The sequence below is a fragment of the Labeo rohita genome, chromosome 24 (assembly GCF_022985175.1).
Source record: "Labeo rohita strain BAU-BD-2019 chromosome 24, IGBB_LRoh.1.0, whole genome shotgun sequence".
Lineage (NCBI taxonomy): Eukaryota > Metazoa > Chordata > Actinopteri > Cypriniformes > Cyprinidae > Labeo > Labeo rohita.
Window position 1 is genome coordinate 27,240,887 of NC_066892.1, and position 19,085 is coordinate 27,259,971.

Below are 19,085 nucleotides of genomic sequence, written 5' to 3' on the forward strand. Positions count from 1 at the left end.
TTATAAAACAATTATGACAAAAGTATAAATTATGACAAAAACTCAATGCTGACAAAAATGTGTAAAATTAAAATGCAATGAAAAGTAAAAATTAAGATATTAAATCATAGTTATGAATAAAATGGTTATATTCTCAGATAAAATGTAATTTATGAATGACAAAAAAAAATTATTGTCATAAAACCTATATCTTGTCATTTTGACTTTGTGTCATATTATTCATTAGATAAAGTTGATGTTGTGAGATCAAAAAAACCCAGCAAAAGTCAAAATTATAAGATAAAGTCAAAATCATTAAACAAAAAGGTCAAATTAACATACTAATTCATAATAATGAGATAAATTTGACATTATGAAGTAAAAATCATGACTTAGTATGTAAATTTTCCTTTTTTATCTCATAATACTGACTTTATAGGTCATAATTATGATTGTGCCATAGTTTTGACATTTTATGCCACAATTATAATTTTTTTTTAAGTTGGGGAAATGGGCTTCATATTGATCTAATACAGGGTTGCCAGGTTTTCACAGCAAAACCCATCCCACTCAAAACTAGGCCAAAACTTGCTTTTCGGATGGGGCCCCCCGTAAAAAAAAAAAAAAAAAAATCACCTTCCGGGTGGTAAAATAAACATTTTTTTGGCAGGGTTCCCCTGGTAAAATTTGCATTTCCAGATCTGCATATCATGTTATTGAGGTTGCTTCAACCCGCCGACATTAAAAACAACGTGCGGCAACAGTGCTAAAGTAGCCCAATGCCACAGGAAAACCGTGGATTTGGCAACACTGATCTCACGTTCAAATAACTTTAAACAGCTTTGCCTATAGCTGTGCAAATACATCTGTTCTGAAGGCAAAATTTCTACCATTGCACAGTTTATTCAGTCACGAAGCTGGCCCTTGTGCTCATGTTTGGGATCAGTAATTCCAGAGGTTTCATGTACCTGCATGCTGCCAAACAGTGCATTTACACTGACAGCAATTAAATTGCTGGAGGTCAGCATCTCGACTGAACATTGTTGGCTAATAGTTGTTTCTACACATTCAAAAAAGTTTATTACAAGGTGGATCGTGACAACTACCATGTCTGAGCTCTCACTGGTGGCTATGTATCTAACTGCAAATTTGTAACTCTGCTCAACTTTCTGTTTGATGTTTATGACTCAGCAGTTCTTAATAAAAATGATCATCGCTTATGTAGACTGTAGGCAGCTTTAAGTGTGAGTCTGTATCAGCGCACCTGAGCAGACCAGTTCCTGCTCCATCACCCCACAGCCTAACACCTCCAACCAGTCGCCCTGGAAGCGCACCTCCATCTCAAAGGAGGGATGTGTGAAAGGGAAGTAGCAGTCCACCCAGCGGATCTCCAAATCTGCAAGAAAGAAACAAACAGATGGAGGCGAGCTGGACAGAGGAAGTGAGGAAAAACAAGTGCGAACATCGCAGGATGCCTACCTTCCCCAAAAAGGTGTCGCATGAGGCGCGTGAGAGCCTGTTTCAGATCGAACTCCACAAGTTTGACAGCCTCCAGCGTGTGCGTCTCCTGCTTCTGAGGTGTGCGGCGGCCACCGCTCTCAAACAAAGACAGCTCTTCGCCATTCTCTACTCGGGCAAACAGCTATCAGAAAGAGAAACGGTGAAAACAACTCTGTATATTTAACTGCACTCAGATAGATTACGTTAAGATTTCATCATGACTTCTCTGACACTTGTCCTTAAACAGCCTCTTCATTACAGTCTGGATGCTTTAAATAAACAGCTTTTTCTACACAGATAAATAGGGGGTTCTGGCAGGTAGGAACTATAGAGCTGAAGTTTTGATGCTTAAATACTTTCTTCTATCTCGGTTTAAGAAAAACACTTTTCAAATCAACAACACAATAAAAATGTCATCTAATTCACTGAATTTAATTCAAGTCTTAAAATTCAGTTGAAAGGTTACTGAAACCATCCAACTGTTTTCTTTTTTTTTTTTTTTTTTCAGCAAATGAACAAAAATGCAATAGAAGTTGTAGTAGTATTTAATAACATTATAAAATATTAAAACATTAACCCTTATAATGAATTTTTAAAAAACTGCATACTATTATCAGCAATTTCTCATTAATAAGAAAATTTGAAAAAAATTCTAAGGTTTGAATTTTATCTTGTTGTTACCATGTTATTATTGCATATACCACTTTTTTTATTAATTATTATTATTATTATTATTTATTTATTATTAATTTTTTTTTTTTTTTTGCAAAACATGAACACATCATTGTATGAAATTTTGTATGAAGTATTAACCCCATTTAGGTGAATGGAATTTAATTAAATTCCTATGACTTTATAACTCATGATTTCTCAAAAACAGCTCAAGTTTTAAAAACCTACATTTTAATTTCAAACAAAATAACATCAAAACTACTTAAATGTTACTCTAAAGTTATCAAACATGATAAACTCATTTACTTGCACAAACTTTCACTTTCAAAGGAAAAAAAGTGATTAAGTTTTCATGCTGCAATGGTTCATTAACTGGCGTACATATTCGTGTTTATCAACAAAAATTAATCCCAAAAGTTTGTGAGATGCGGGTAAGAGGCAAAATTTTATTTTAATTTAATTCTAAGTTTTATTTCACAACAGTTTTTTGACATCAATATAACCATAATTATAAATTATTTTATAAAAAGTATTTTTTTGACACCTAATTGCACTTTATTAATAGCGGGGACATGTAAAAAATGTTTTAATGAAATGAAATGAAATGAATTTAGTATATATTTTTTAAAATCAGATGTAAATAAGAATATATAGTTGTTGTAAGTCTGAATATATGGAAGTGAATCAGAATATAAAAATAAAATCTTAGTACATAAATGTAAATCATGACTATATAGAAATAAATCTGTATATATAAATTGCAATAGAAACAGCAATATGTGTTATATATAAATATCAATGTCATATTTTATTAATATTATTAATTTTATTATTAGAAAGTATATATATATATATATATATATATATATATATATATATATATATATATATATATATATATATATATATATATATATATATTAATTTCAATAATAAAATACAATATTATTATATACTACAGTACATATTATATATTATTATATAATATTATATTAACCATATAATGCATTTAGAAAATTTTACAAAAAAATTGTATGTAGATATACTTGCGTACACACACACACACACACACACATATATGTAGGGATTTTTTTTTTTTTTTAGTAAGGCGCTCCTCTCCTCCATTATGGACACCATTCTAACCTCATGGTTTGAGAAAAGTCGCACTCCCTCCATCTGATGGAAGACAGGATAGTGGCTGGAGTCGATCTCATCTCGTCTATACACATCTCCAGCCAGCAGGAAGCGGTCCAGACCTGAACGCACCAGCTCTTTCTGGTGGGCGGAGGTGTGGGCCCGCAGCATGTGTGTGCGGTTCAGGTAGTAATTGTCTCCTTTTTTCCTGCTGGGATGGTCTGGAGGAATGAGCAGACTGTCGAAGTTCTGCTCCACCGTCACCACCGGGCTGAGATTGTCATGTACGGAGAAGAGTGGGTTTCCTGTACGTCCGACGTATGAGCGGTAGAAATGGTCTTTGATGCGTTCTTTAATAAGCCACAGGGGGTGGTGTGGCCGGTTGTGAAGCTGGCAGCCGACCTTGGACAAGATTTTAGCTGTCACATTGGTCATGTCATCTCGTGGGTAGACATGGCTAAAAACTTCTACTGAGTTTTCACTAATCTGCGGCCGACTGTCTGTCGACAGGCCCCGACATCGATGGAGTTTGTGGGACACGGCGAGAGAACCAGCCCATTGGCAGTTAGCTGGCCATTGACGGACTATGTGTTTGAGGAGAGTCTGGGAAATATTGTAAAACGTCATAGTAGCTGATCCATGAGTCTGTAAGAAAAGAGAGAAAAACTTCAGTTCTGTGAACTCTTCAACTATTTCCAAGTGAATAATAACGCAAAACAGTATTTCTGGGAAAATAAGCAAGTAAGTAAATCAATAAATAATTTTTAATGAAGTAAGTTAATTAGAGATGATTTTGATTATTAAAATTTAATGAAACCATAAAAATGGAATTTGATAAAAAATAAACCTGAATTTGAATATATATATATATATATATATATATATGTACACACACACACTGTATATATATTATTTATTTATTTCATAGGGCTTTAAAATTACATTTTTGTTAAACTTTTAGCATATTGCAGACAAATATTGTTTAATGATTTTAATTAATTAGACATGTTTTTGATTTATAACATTTAATTTAACTATTAAAACTAATAAACTAAAAAATTAAAATGGAAAAAATAGAATTTGGAAAAAATAAATAAACAGAATTTGTTAAAAAAAATAAAATTGATTTTATAGGGCTCTAAACCAGTCATGCAACTAATTAAGTGGAGTCAAACCAGTCAACTAGTCTTTTCTTTGTACTTATTAAACTTATTTAAAAGTGAACTAATATGTGATATTACAGTACTTTCTCTCATCCAAACTTAATAAGCAACAAAAACAATTACACTGAAGTAACTCATAGGTTAATTTTAATGAAAACTATAATGGATTCAAACTATTTGTTTGCCCTCGACAAAGCAACAACTCAACCAATGGCGTGAGTTTGGGGCGGGACTATGTGTTTGTCTGACCAATGGCGGGAGGGCTCAGAAACATTTTGCAATTCATTTGGTAATGCCAGTCATTTTGGTTTTGAGAGAACAAATTTATGATGTTATTTAAATATACTAAAAACCATTATCTAACATATTAATACAATAATTAATATAACATATAAACTAAACTAAGTTGGTGGTCTGTAAGATTTTTAATGTTTTTGAAAGTAAAGCAACAATGCAACATTTATTTGATCAAAAATACAGTTAAATAAATAATGTGAAATATATTACAATTTAAATCCTGTTTTGTCTTTTAAAATGTTTTAATGTAATATGCTCACGTCACATGATTCTTCAGAAATCATTCAGATATGCTGATTTGCTGCTCAAGAAATATTTTTATATTATTATCAATGTTGAAAAGTTCATATATTTAATAACAAATATTTATTATTTTTGTAGAAATTATGACTTGTTTCCGTGGCTTACCGTTTAGTGCGCCAAACCCTCTCTAATAGATGAACTGCAGCAAAAGTGGAAACTTTTTGTACTTTGTACAATGCAAAATTTGCTGGATTTTACAGATGCCGTCTTCAAATTCATCCCATTTAAGAGCACTATTTCTACCGCCATCGAAACACTGCTTTGTAACATTCAATAACTTCAAATACTGTGAGTCATCAATAAAAGGTTATAGGCTATTTATTTAGCCTATTTATTTGTTATATCTGTCAGTTTTCTCACTGAAGGGCTGCACTTATTGCTAAGAGAAGTCAATTTTCTCAGTGCATGTTATAACTTTTTTTCATAAAGTTTGTCTTTATTTTATGACCACTTTTTATGATCCAATCAACTCCAGGTGGTAAAGCCTTTTTCTTAACTTATTGAATATCACTCTGAAGTGGTAAACAGTGTTTCACATTGATCGACCAACTACTGCAGTTGCTCAGAAACTTAGATAACACACATAATGCTAATGCTACATGACATGTTAAGAGCAAAAACATGAACCCATCTGATGCCATTTAATGGCTGCTGCCATAGCATCTCCGCTTCCTCTGTATTTCTCTGGCACTAAACGCTGTTGTACATGCAGTGGAGATTCTCAGGGAGGCTGGGCTTTAGTACAGCAGTGTGAGAGTTAGATTACATTACTGGGATGTCAGATGAGCTTGTACACAAGGGACTTAACCTCAGAAACCTCTGGTGAGATGTGCAGTGCCTGTTCTAACTTGTGACATAGGAAGAGAGGCCCCGTGAGAGAGCTGATGGAAATAGCAGGTGAGAGCTCATGCCCTCACAAACGCACAGGCAGAGAAACACACGCTCATCTCGTCGCCTTTGCTGCCAGCACACGACACATTAAAACCGCATCTGATATCCATCACACAGCGGGCTCAATCCGGGGTGTCATAATACACTGTGGACGTGATTTATGGGGAGTGCAGTGTAATTGAATTAAGGGTGGTCCAATCCTCATTGCCCCCCTTTAATTTCCTCATTTTGTTTCATTTTCTCTCTTCCTGACAATGTCTGTCCTCTTTGTCTTGTTTGTGGCCTCACAATAAAGTACTGTGGTGGTACTACCATAGTGATTACCTTAATCGTGTACCATAATATTTACATGGTAGAATGCTGCTACCACAGTCACAACCTTAACCCTAATACCAAGACCTTAAAGGAATACCAAGGTACAACTATGGCACATGCTATTCCCATGATATACATTCAAAACAAAACATTGTAATATCATGGTATTTGAAGTAATTTAAAGCGACCCATGGTACATTTATGGCATATTAAAAAAAAAAAAAAAAACATGCAATTCCTGTGGTCCAAAACATGAGGTCCAAATTCTAAAACATGGCACTACCATGGTATTTCATGGTGCTTTAAAGAATACCGTGGTACAACTATAGCACATGCTATTGTCATAATACACATTTAAAACTATTGTAATAACATGGTACTTAAAAGTACTGAAGAAAACCACAGTACATCTTCAAAAACATGCAATTCCAGTCTTCCAAAACATGTGGTTCTAAAACATGGCATTACCATGGTATTTCAGGGTACAAATAGGGTAAGAATACCATGGTACAACTATGTCACATGATATATATTCAAAATAAAACATGGTAATAGCATATTCACATAATACCATGGGACATCTATGGAACATTCAAAAAAATGTGTAATTCCTGTTGTTGAAAACATGGCATTACCATGGTATTTCACGGTGCTTTAAAGAAAACTATGGTACAACTGTGGCACAAGCTATTCCCATTATATATATAAACAAAATAAAACATGGTAATATCATGGTACTTCAAAGTAACGGTACATCAAAACATGTGGACCAAGCCATTAAAAACATGGTATTTCATGGTGCTTTAAAGAATACCATGGTACAGCTATGGCACAAACTATTCCTATTATATATACTCAAAATAAAACATGGTAATATCATGGTACCTCAAAGTAATGGTATATCTATGGAACGTTCAAAAAAAACATGCAAATCCTGTGGTCCAAAACATGTGGACCAAGCCATAAAACATGGCATTACCATGGTATTTCACTGTGCTTTAAAGAACACCATGGCACAACTATGACACATGCTATTCTTATAATATACAAAAAAAAAAAAAAATGGTAATATCGTGGTACTTTAAAGTAATTTGAAGAAAAACATAGTACGTCTTAAAAAAAAAAACCAACAAAAAAAAAAAAAACCATGCAATTCCAGTTGTCGATAACATGTGGTCCTAAAACATGGCTTTACCATGGTATTTCATGGTATAAATGGAACATTAAAATAAATGTGCAATACCTGTAGTCCGAAATGTGATCTAAGTCTTAAAACATGGCATCACCATGGTATTTTTAAGGGTACTTTAGAATACCATGCTGCAACTATGGCACATGGTATTCCCATGATCTATTCAAAATAAAACATTAATATAGTCATACTTTCTAGTAATTCAAAGAAAACCATGGTACATTTAAGGTACACGGTCCAAAACATGGCATTAGCATGGTATTTCTGGGTAGTTGTACCATGGTACAACTATGGCTCATACAATTTTCATAATATATGTTCAAAATAAAATATGTTAATATTATGGTACTTTAAAGTAATTCAAAGAAACCCATGGTTTATCTTTAGAAAATGTGCAGTTCCAGACATCCAAAACATGTGGTCCTAAAACATGGTATTACCATGGTATTTCAGGGTACTTTAAAGAATACCATAGTGCAGCATATGATATATGTTGAAATAATCATTCTACTCCCATGTTACATTTTCAAATACATGGTAGTATCATTAAACTCCAAGAAATTTAAAATGGTACATTAATTTCACTACTATAGTATTTTTCAAAATACACTGTACCATGGTACAACCACAGATTCACTTTCAAGAAAGTACCATGGTAATGTCATGTTTTATGACATGTTTTCCACATGTTTTGGACCACAGAAATTGCATGTTTTTTGAATGTACCATAGACATACCAAGGCTTTCTTTAAAATACTTTGAAGAACCGTGATATTAACATGCTTTATTTTTAATATATATCATAGGGATAGCTTTTGCCATAGCTTTTACGTTAGATTTCTTTAAAACACTCTTAAATACAATGAAAATGCAATGTTTTAGGATTTGGACCACATGTTTTGGACCAAAGGAATTGCATGTTTTTGAATGCATTCTAAGATAATTTACTGTAAATAATGGAAAAAAAAACATGTCCAAAAACATGGCACAACCACAGATTTGCTTACAAAAACAAACAAGGAAAAAATTACCATGGTACTATCATGTTTTTTTGACATATGATAGTATCATAATATTTTCTGAAGTACAATGAAGTACATACTCTTGAAAACAACAACATGTTATTGCCATGGTAGACCAAGTTACTTTATACAATTCCATGGTACAACTATGGAACATGTTGAAAGAACCATGCTATTCTTGCCATGGTATTCTAAGGTAAAGTCTCAAAACCATGGTAGAACCAATAGTTTTTGTAAGTTTTACCACTGCCCATTCCACTTGTCCTATTTTGGAGTTTCTGTAATATGTGACCGTCTTTCTTTTCTTTTTTTCTTTTTCTTTCCTCGTCTGGCCTTTCTTTTAAGTCACATGCTTCCATCCTCATCCATCCCCACTCGTTTTTTCCTCCCCATCCCTCTCTTTTTCTCTCTCAGAGAGCATTTAGCGGGCTGCAGGTCTGGCTCAGGTGCTGGATGTTCTGAGGACTCAGGAGAGAGCAGGGCTGTATTTATCCCAGACCAACAGTTCTCCTTTCTCTCGGCCCAGTGCAAATATTTGCTTTGGCCAAGCAATATTTTATGAGGCAGAAAGAAAAGACAGACTCATTTTTTTCCTCCCCTCTCATCACTCTTTCTCTCTGGATCTGGTGAGCGGCACAAAATAGAGCATTGTCACTCTAAGAGACTTATGCACTCTCAGGTACACATGCATACTGCCGAGACTGAGAGCGTTAGGAGAAGCTGCAGGTACAAAGAGACTGTGTAGCACTGCAGTGTCAATGCAGCACGGCAGCGCTCAAGATGCTGCTCCAGTTAAGACCTCACGTTTACACCATGATTCAGGGAGTGTATCAGATAAAAATACCATGGTATGTTGATAATACACAACCAGCATGAAGGTTTGAACATGGCTGAATGAATTTAAGCTTATCAGGATCTTAAAAAAAAAAAAAAAAAAAAAAAAAAAAGGTTTACGATTATTGTAAACAATAGTAAATTTATGAAAGCCCATTTCCTCACCTAAATAAAAAAAAAAAAAATAATAATAATAATAAAAGTAAATGCGACTTTTTATCTCACAATTTTGTCTTTTTGCCCTCAGAATTGTAATATAAACTTGCTATTGTGAGTTATAATCTCAGACTTGCATGAGAAAAACTCACATTTCTGAAAAATAAAGTGAGAATTGCACAATAGAAAACTCACAAATGTGAGTTACAAAGTCAGAATTGCGTTCTGAGAAAGTCACAATTCTGAGAAATAAGTTACAAAGTCAGAATTGAGATTCATAAACTTAAAATTCTGAGAAATAAAGTCAGAATGGCGTGATACAAACTCACAATTGTGAGTTACAAAGTCAGAATTGAGTTATATAAACTTGCAATTCTAAGTAATAAAGTCAGAATTGCATTCTGACAAAGTCACAATTCTGAGAAATAGTCAGAATTCCATTATAGAAATTCACAATTGCCAGTTACAAAGTCAGAATCAACACAGTCAAAATTCTGAGAAATAAACAGAAAATTGCTTGATAGAAACTCACAATTATGAGTTACAAAGTCAGAATTGTTAAAAAAAGTTGCAATTCTGAGAAATAAAGTCAAAATTGTGCAATAGAAACTCACAATTGTGAGTTATAAAGTCAAAATTGAGTTACACAAACTCAAAATTCAAAGAAATAAAGTCATAATTACATGATAGAAACTCGCGACTGGCAGAAATAAAGTCTGAATAGCGGAATATCAAAGTCAGAATTGTGTTGTATGACGTTGCAATTCTGAGAAATAAAGTCACAATTGTGCAATACGAACACAATTGTTACAAAGTCAGAATAGAGTTATATAAACTCAAAATTCTGAGAAATAAAGTCAGAATTGCATGATAGACACTCGCAAATGTGAGTTACAAAGTCAGAATTGTGTTATATGAAGTCTCAATTCCGAGAAATAAAGTCGCAGTTTTGAGAAATTAAGTCAGAATTGCGTGATAAAAACTTGCAATTTTGAGTTAAAGTCAGAATTGCATAACAAACTTGTCATTCTGAGAAATAGTCAAAATTGTCACATTTTTCGCAATTTCAAGAAATTAAGTTGCAATTTTGACTTTCTTAGAATTTAGTTATCTTGCAATTGTGCTTTTTTTTTTTAAATCTTTCCATTTTGATTTTGTAACAAAAAGAGTGGGACATGGTATTCTTGGAAGAGTACATCAAACAAATACACTCCTCAGGCTTATGTGAAATGAGGCGTCATTTCACATGACAAAATATGTGTTCATATTCGTATTTAAATTTGTCAGATGTGTAACAGGTTGCTGAATAGACATTATCGCATAAAGCCTGGGAAATGGGACATACAAAAGGAAAAAAATAAAAATGCTTAGCAGATATGTCTCTACTGGTTAAATACACATTTCACCACAAGAGCTGTAATATTTGACATTGATTAAGTAAATAAAAGCCAGAAGCCACAACGGTGCTCACTGGGTCTCATTATATAACTCACTGCAGTTTTACTTTAAAAGCTAAATTCATCCATTTGTTACTTCAGGGTTTGTGCCAGTGCATTAGTGAAATGCAAATGTACCAACAACAGCTGCAGGGCAATCATGTTTTATTAGAGCAGAGGCGATAATAATGACCGGGGTCTGAGAATTATCATAAATTATATAAAATCCTGAATTTGTCATGATCCATTGGTGATGTTGCTAACCTGAAGAAGCCCAATACTGAGTCTGTAAGCCAGCCCACACACAGCTTGTTTCTAACTTGAAGAAGGCAAAAGTGCCACCACCAAGTGTTTGTTTGTACACAGTAATTACAAGTGTGGTGGCTAATTAGAACAGTGTAGCATTGTGTTCAACAAAAAACATTTTCACACAGTATCCATATGTTAAAGGAAGAGCTCACCCAAAAAAGTCCTCAGGCAATCCAAGATGTAGATGAGTTTGTTATTTCATCAGATTTGGAGAAATGTAGCATTACATCACTTGCTCACCAATGGATCCTTTGCAGTGAATGGGTGCCATCAGAATGAGAGTCCAAACAGCTGATAAAAACATCACAATAATCCACACCACTCCATTCCATCAGTTAACATCTTGTGAAAAGCTGCACGTTTTGTAAGAAACAAATCCATAATTAAAAGAGATGTCCACTTCCAGAACAAAAATTTACATATAATGTACTCACCCCCTTGTCATCCAAGATGTTCATGTCTTTCTTCCTTCAGTCGTAAAGAAATTGTTTTTTTGAGAAAAACTTTTTGGGATTTTTCTCCATATAATGGACTGATATGGTGCCTTCCAAAATGCAGTTTAAATGCAGCTTCAAATGATCCAAAATGTGGTTGTAAATGATCCCAGTCAAGGAAGAAGGGTCTTATCTAGCGAAACGATAAATCATTTTCATTTAAAAAATACAATTTAAATACCTTTCAATCTCAAACGCTCGTCTTGTCTTGCTCTGCCTGAACTCTGTATTCTGGTTCAAGACAGTTAGGGTATGTCAAAAAACTCCAATCATACTTTCTCCCTCAACTTCAAAAATTATTTCAAAATCATCCTACCTTGCTGCTGAAGTAGCGACCCAGTCTTTGCAAAGTGAATATGCAAAGAAAATCAAACACCCTTAACAAAAAAGGTAAAACAGCGATATAGGGCGATTTTGACGTTGAGGGAGAACACGAGATGGGAGACATACCCTAACTGTCATGAACCGTTCAGGTTCAGGCAGAGTAAGACAAGATGAGCATTTGACATTAAAAAGTACCAATCATTTTGCTAGATAAGACCCTTCTTCCTTGGCTGGGATTGTTTATAACTGCATTTGGGATCATTTGAAGCCACATTTAAACTGCATTTTGGAAGTTCAAACTCAGGGCACCATAGCAGTCCATTATATGGAGAAAAATACTGAAATGTTTTCCTCAAAAAAAAACAATTTCTTTACAACTGAAGAAAGAAAGACATGAACATCTTGGATGACAAGGGGGTGAGTACATTATATGTAAATTTTTGTTCTGGAAGTGGACTTCTCCTTTAAGGTGTTTTAAACCATCACTTCTGGCCAAAATATCCATAAAACAATATAATGGACAGAGGACTAAATGAATTTGTTTCTTACAAACACACCACTTTTCACCTCTCAAGATGTTAATTGATGGACTGGAGTGGTGTGGATTACTTGTGGATTATTGTGATGTTTTTAATCAGCTGTTTGGACTCTCATTCTGATGGCACCCATTCACTGCAGAGGATTCACTGGTGAGCAAGTGATAAAATGCTAAATTTCTCCAAATCTGTTTCTATGAAGAAATAAACTCCTCTCCATCTTGAATGTCCTGAGGGTGAGTCAATTTTTTAGCAAATTTTGATTTTTGGGTGAATTATTCCTATTTTAAGGTCATGAACACTGGTCTTAAATACATTTTATGTTCTCACAGGTTATTTCGGTTTGAGGTGAGACAGGGTAACCTCACTGTAGATCTGGCCAACATCATGCCCTAAATACTACAGCAACAGTCCGAGTGGGCGTGTGAGAAGACGGAAGAGTCTTCTAGCACAGAAGACAAACGTCTGTATTAATTAGACCTGGCGAGCGGACGCAGAGGTTAATGAAGTCAGTCTCATGTTCTTCTATCTGGTCACATCTGCTGCTCAGTGTGTGCTGAAGAGTCAAAGGTCATTCATTCACCTTGCGGCAACTCAGCATGCATGCAGCAAGATATACAATATTTACCCTCATCTGAAAGACTTTTCTCAAGAGTTTCAACTTTGCTGCAAAGTCGAGAACTGGAGATCCTTGTCATACTCCAGTCTGATATACAGTATCTGAGATTAGCGCTCTTAAAATTATGCAACACAATTGAAAAAGTCACTGAAAACTTTGTCATCACAGATGTTTTATATTTGGATGAAACCAGGTTTTATGTTATATTTTTGGCTGCTGAAATGTTGCTGCATTCCTAATGATGAATGTGCTTCTGAATGTTCTGCTGTAGTTCAGTAAACTGAATGAAATAAAAGAGTAGCACTGCTTAACTGCAATGCTCAGATGATGTCACTGTTATGAAGCCAAACAAGCCGGTGTACAGAGGCACAGACACAAAAACAGACAAAGCTCAACAGAACTGAACTAGACACAAAATGCAGGAGTCTCAAGATGTGTTTTTAACGCAAGGCTTGTCGCTACTCACCAGAGATTCCCCATCACAGACACATTTCTTTATTAAAGGAGAACTCCACTTCAGGAACAACAATTTACAAATGATTTACTCATCCCCTTGTCATCTGAGATGTTCATGTCTTTCTGCCTTCAGTCGTAAAGAAATTATGGTTTTTGATGAAAGCATTTCAGGATTTTTCTCCATATAATGGACTTCATTGGAGTCCCGATTTGAACTTCCAAAATTCAGTTTAAAATCAGCTTCAAAGTGCTCTAAACAGTCCCAGCTGAGGAAGAAGGGTCTTATCAGCAAAACGATCTGTCATTTTTTTTTTTTCCAAAAATTAAAAATTTGTATACTATTTAAGCACAAAAGCTTGTGTAGCACAGGCTCTGGGATGTGTGTCCACGATGCTACAAATTAGTAATGGCTCGTTCTTGAACGATTCTTTCATTTTGAACGAATCTTTAATGTGACTCGGGAAGAACGAGTCGTTTTAGGGAGTGATTCGTTCAGTCGCGCATGTGCAACATCCTATTAGGTTCTGTACTGGAATTAGTTCACCTGTTTCGAGTCTTCGGGTTTTTCAAGTCGTTTGTTCATCTTGAGGGCTGTATGAACGAATGACTCAAACCTGAAAACTTGTCAGATAAGAGGTGAGGTGAGCTAATCATAGACTAAAGACCCAGATAAACAATGAATGAATCTTTTCTGTTTCTTATAGCATTATAGTTTTGTCTTGTTTGTAGTGTGATCAGCGTTTGTGTGAGCAGTAGATGTGTTAGGGAAGTAACACGTAACATTTTAATTATATTTTGCTAAAATGAACGAAATGACTCGAAAAAAAGATTTGTTCATTTTGCTGAATGAGACTCAAAGGTCCGAGTCGGTAAAATGATCCGAACTTCCCATCACTACTACGAATCACGTCTAAGTTTATCATCTTAAAAACTCCATCTTATTTTCTCCTACAACTTGAGAGGAGGACATCGTTGTACCTTTTGTTTGTAAACAGCGTTTACAAACTTACTTGCACTTTCTTAGTCTTTGCACACATGCTTTGTAAACACTGGGTCTGTAGTTCCTCGGCTGGGATCGTTTAGAGCCTTTGAAGCTGCATTTAAACTACATTTTGGAAGTTCAAAATCGGGGCACCAATGAAGTCCATTATATGGAGAAAAATCATGAAATACTTTCCTCAAAAACCATAATTTCTTCATGACTGAAGAAAGAAAGACGTGAACATCTTGGATGACAACGGAGTGAGTAAATGATTTGTGAATCTCCCATCATTCTATTGCTGTTATACCACACCAAACCAAAAACATAAAAATAAATAAATAAATGCCTCCCTACCATCATACATACCAAAAAAAAAAAAAAAGCTCCATCATTAGAACTCGAAAGATGAAAGAAAACTAAATCTTCTTTTATAACAAACCAAAAATGGCAAAAAAAAAAAAAAAAAAAAAAAAAAGCTTTTCCGCAGTGCTGGGCAATAACTAACTACATGTAATCTGGATTGCATAACTAGATGCCAAGAAATAAGCACTTGTAATCATATTATGTTATGTTTCAAATGTTCTTAATCAGATTACAGTTCCTTTTTTGTGGATTATATGATTACAAATTATGCATGCAATGGCAGTAATTTATTTATAATTAATTGATTTTCTTTAATTCTTTTTGTTTTGATCATGTGTTGTAGGCATCCCCACATTTTTGTTCAGTCAAATCCCTATGACCTGAAATATGTACTTAAAGTCCCCTTGAGATTTAAAGTTATTATATAATCTATATTGTATAAAGTGCTATATAAATAAAAGTGATCTGTAGGAATATGTGCATAAAATACCACCTATGTTTGCTTCTGTCCACCATGTTACCTTTACTGGGTAATATATTTATATTTTCATAAACAAAACATAAGTTTTAGTTAAACTGTCTTGTTAAAATTTGCAGCAATAATACTTTGGTAACAATTAATTCAGTCTTGACACAGGTTTGCTAATTTAACTAATATTAGGGAAAAGAGAGAGAACAGAACTTCTAGTGCATAGAACATAACATTCTATGCGAGAATGGGACAAACCATCGCTTTTTTGGGGGGGGGTTCTAGTGGGTAACTTAGGTGACAATGGTTTTTCAGACACAAATAAAACAAGTCATATCACAATAAACACTTATTATTTTTGAAGCGCACACCCAAATGTCTTGATAACCTAATCTAACTAAAAGCAAATCTATGAAATTAATTTACTTTTGAGGTAATTTTCATGCTTAAATGCAGAGTAGAATGAGCAACTTTACAAAATCCAACAGCTGAATACCAGAGTTGTATGTGATCTGAACATCATTTTCAAACAAAAGACATGGCTTTTTCAACATGTACTGTAGAAGTGTGATTGGAAAACATATAATTGGAAAATTACGCATCAGGGCTTTATATTGATGAAAATATATTAAAAACATACTTCACGGACATGAGATGTACCCACAATTATGGAATGACCCAAATAACCAAACAAACTGCTCCTCCACCGTTACGACAAACATTCAATACTTTCAAGATATTTGTACTGCCACCAGCTTTTTGATCGGTCCTTCATGTCGAAACCCACACTGATGTGCTGCACACCAAAAGTTGAACTATTTTTAGCTTGACACGCCGTCTCAGGAAGTCTTGACACGAGATGCAGCAAACCATGATGCACCTACTAAAGACATCGGTCTGACACATACATAAATAGACTATCAATTAAAAAAATAACCCAGACGGTGCACAAGAACGTGTCCTATGTGTTACATTATCTATTAATAAACACAATCAGCTTCTTGAAGAAGACTTTAAATAAACCTGATAACCGCTAGCCACTAATAGCAGGTGTTCATTACCGTGAAGTCGTCATTCCTACGCTCTACTTTGCAATAGTGCAAATCAAATGCACTTGAGTGTGATGCAGTAACTATAAAGCAACAAAAACAGATTTAATACTTGTAAATCATTATCTTGTTTTTTTCTTTTCACACCTGTAAGTAATAAACACAGTTATGGGAAGTCCATTCTAAAAGTGTCTCCAGTCATGAATGTCCCTATTACTTTGACTTGGGTAATATTATGCATTGTGATATTATAGCTGGATCAACTGCACTGTGAAATTGTGGACCTAAAGAATTGATTTCACTTCACTTTATGGAACTATGAAAAAAAAAAATCTCTTTAAATCAAACAGAATGCAGTTAGTGAAATACTGTTTGTCTCTTTGCTCATCTGACCCAGCTTCTATTTAAACATCAAAAACCCAAATGTCGCTGAGAGCTTTATGGTTTCACGAACATGATACAGGGATCTACTGGGGATCAACCAAAGTAGTAGCTGAGGATGTACACTTCTGTGTGAAGCAGCCAATTCTGTATTCTCAGAGAGGTGGAATTGTCTCTGGAGCTGACCGTGTTTGCCTCACCATACATCAACTAATTCATTAGCTTCAAAAAGATGCATAAGCAGACAGTGTGAAGCCAGATGCAGTTTTGTGTGGTTTTGGGCCAACTTAGTTACAACTCCAGCTCCAGAAAGAAACATAAGTCACACTCACAGTGTGTAAATTTACTTAAAGAGACAGCTCAGCCCAAAATGTCACCTTCATGTCATTAAAAACCTATATCACTTTGTTTCATGCAGCCAAATGTAAATTTTAGAAAAATGTACCTTTTTTATTTTCCATATAATGTCTTTTATTTTATTTCAGCACTTCAGTGGAGGGGGCGATGAAACACTGAAGATTCATTTTTAAGTTTGGGTGGATTATTTCTTCTGCTTTTCTACATTACATCAGCAAAAGCAGTAAGACATCAAGAATGGACAACAACCAAAGGATTGCGCATCGCAGTGTCTATAATGGATGATGCATTCGAGTCCTTACGTGAAAGTTCATATTTACGTGTTGGAAGTTGTAATTAGGTTGTCATGTGCATTCAATTTATTTGGTTGGAGCAAGACGTCAATGTAAAAAATCAGCAATCTCTATTGCACAGACCTGGGCTTCAAATGAATCACTACTGTGGAGACTAGGCCTCCAAACAAATCCCTAATGGGCAGACTAGGGCTTCAAATGAATCACTACTGCGCAAACTCTGGCTCCAAACGAATCACTACTGTGCAGACTTTAGCTCCAAACGAATCACTACTGCGCAGACTAGGCCTCCAAACAAATCATTAACGGGCAGACTTGGGCTCCAAATGAATCACTGCTGCGCCATCTCAGACTCCAAACGAATCACTACTGCGCAGACTCTAGCTCCAAATGAATCACTTCTGCGCAGACTCTGGCTCCAAAAGAGTCACTTCTGCACAGACAGTGGCTCCAAACAAATCACTCCTGGGCAGACTCAGGCTCCAAACGAATCACTGCTGTGCAGACTCTGGCTCCAAACGAATCACTGCTGTGCAGACTCTGGCTCTAAACGAATCACTGCTGCGCAGACTCTGGCTCCAAACGAATCACTAATGCGCAGACTAGGCCTCCAAACAAATCATTAATGGGCAGACTTGGGCTCCAAATGAATCACTACTGTGCAGACTCTGGCTCCAAACGAATCACTACTGGGCAGATTAGGCCTCCAAACAAATCATTAATGGGCAGGCTTGGGCTCCAAATGAATCACTACTGCGCAGACTCTGGCTCCAAACGAATCACTGCTGTGCAGACTCTGGCCTCCAAACAAATCAAATCACTGCTGTGCAGACTGCGCAGACTCAGGCTCCAAATGAATCACTACTGCTCAGACTCTGGCTCCAAATGAATCATTACTGCACAGCCTCGAGTTCCAAACAAATCACTACCGTGCAGACTCAGGCTCCAAATGAATCACTCCTCCACAGATTCAGGCTCCAAATGAATCACTACTGTGCAGACACGGGCTCCAAATAGATCACTCCTCTGCAGACTCGGACTCCAGATGAATCACTACTGCACAGACTCAAGCTCTAAATGAATCACTACCGCGCAGACTCAGGCTCCTAACGACTCACTGCTGTGCAGACTCAAACTCCAACGAATCAATTCGCAGACACTGGCTACAAAAATTACTCACAAATAAACAACTACTGCACAGACCCAGGCTCCATTTTTATAGGTGGCGTTCATGTGTTTTTCCTGCGGCTGAGTCGGGCTCAGGCGAGGCCTCTCTGGAGCCATAATTCACAGGACTCTCGCCTTCAGCAAGCAGACGCCACCACAGCACTCAAGCACCACTTCAATCCCTATCAGCGACTCTGCCAAACAAACTCACACTTGACCTGGTGCACACACACACCCGCTCGCTTGCAGGCGTCAGTCAGTGTCACCTGCTTTGGGAATATTGTGCATGGCAAGCGATCTGTAATTAGCAGAGAAAAAGAGAAAGACAGAGCAAATGCACTGCAGCAAACACACCTAAAAACTATCGCAGTAAGATCAGCTCAAGTTTTAGG

At 35.6% G+C, this 19,085-nt stretch overlaps 1 protein-coding gene across 4 annotated transcripts in view; it reads right to left on the bottom strand.

The window, feature by feature from the left end:
• Positions 1–19,085, bottom strand: part of fars2 (phenylalanyl-tRNA synthetase 2, mitochondrial) — a 162,541-nt gene that overhangs the window by 107,301 nt on the left and 36,155 nt on the right. For 3 of the 4 annotated variants that reach the window (XM_051097769.1, XM_051097768.1, XM_051097770.1), the window contains exons 2-4: positions 3,295–3,930; positions 1,459–1,621; positions 1,244–1,375 (exon numbers count right to left, since the gene is read on the bottom strand). In XM_051097769.1, coding sequence (XP_050953726.1) covers positions 1,244–1,375; positions 1,459–1,621; positions 3,295–3,912 — 913 coding nt within the window. In that variant the 5' untranslated portion in view covers positions 3,913–3,930. Of the gene's footprint in view, positions 1–1,243; positions 1,376–1,458; positions 1,622–3,294; positions 3,931–5,153; positions 5,181–19,085 lie in introns of those variants that run through there. The other variant, XM_051097771.1, reaches the window with a different exon arrangement.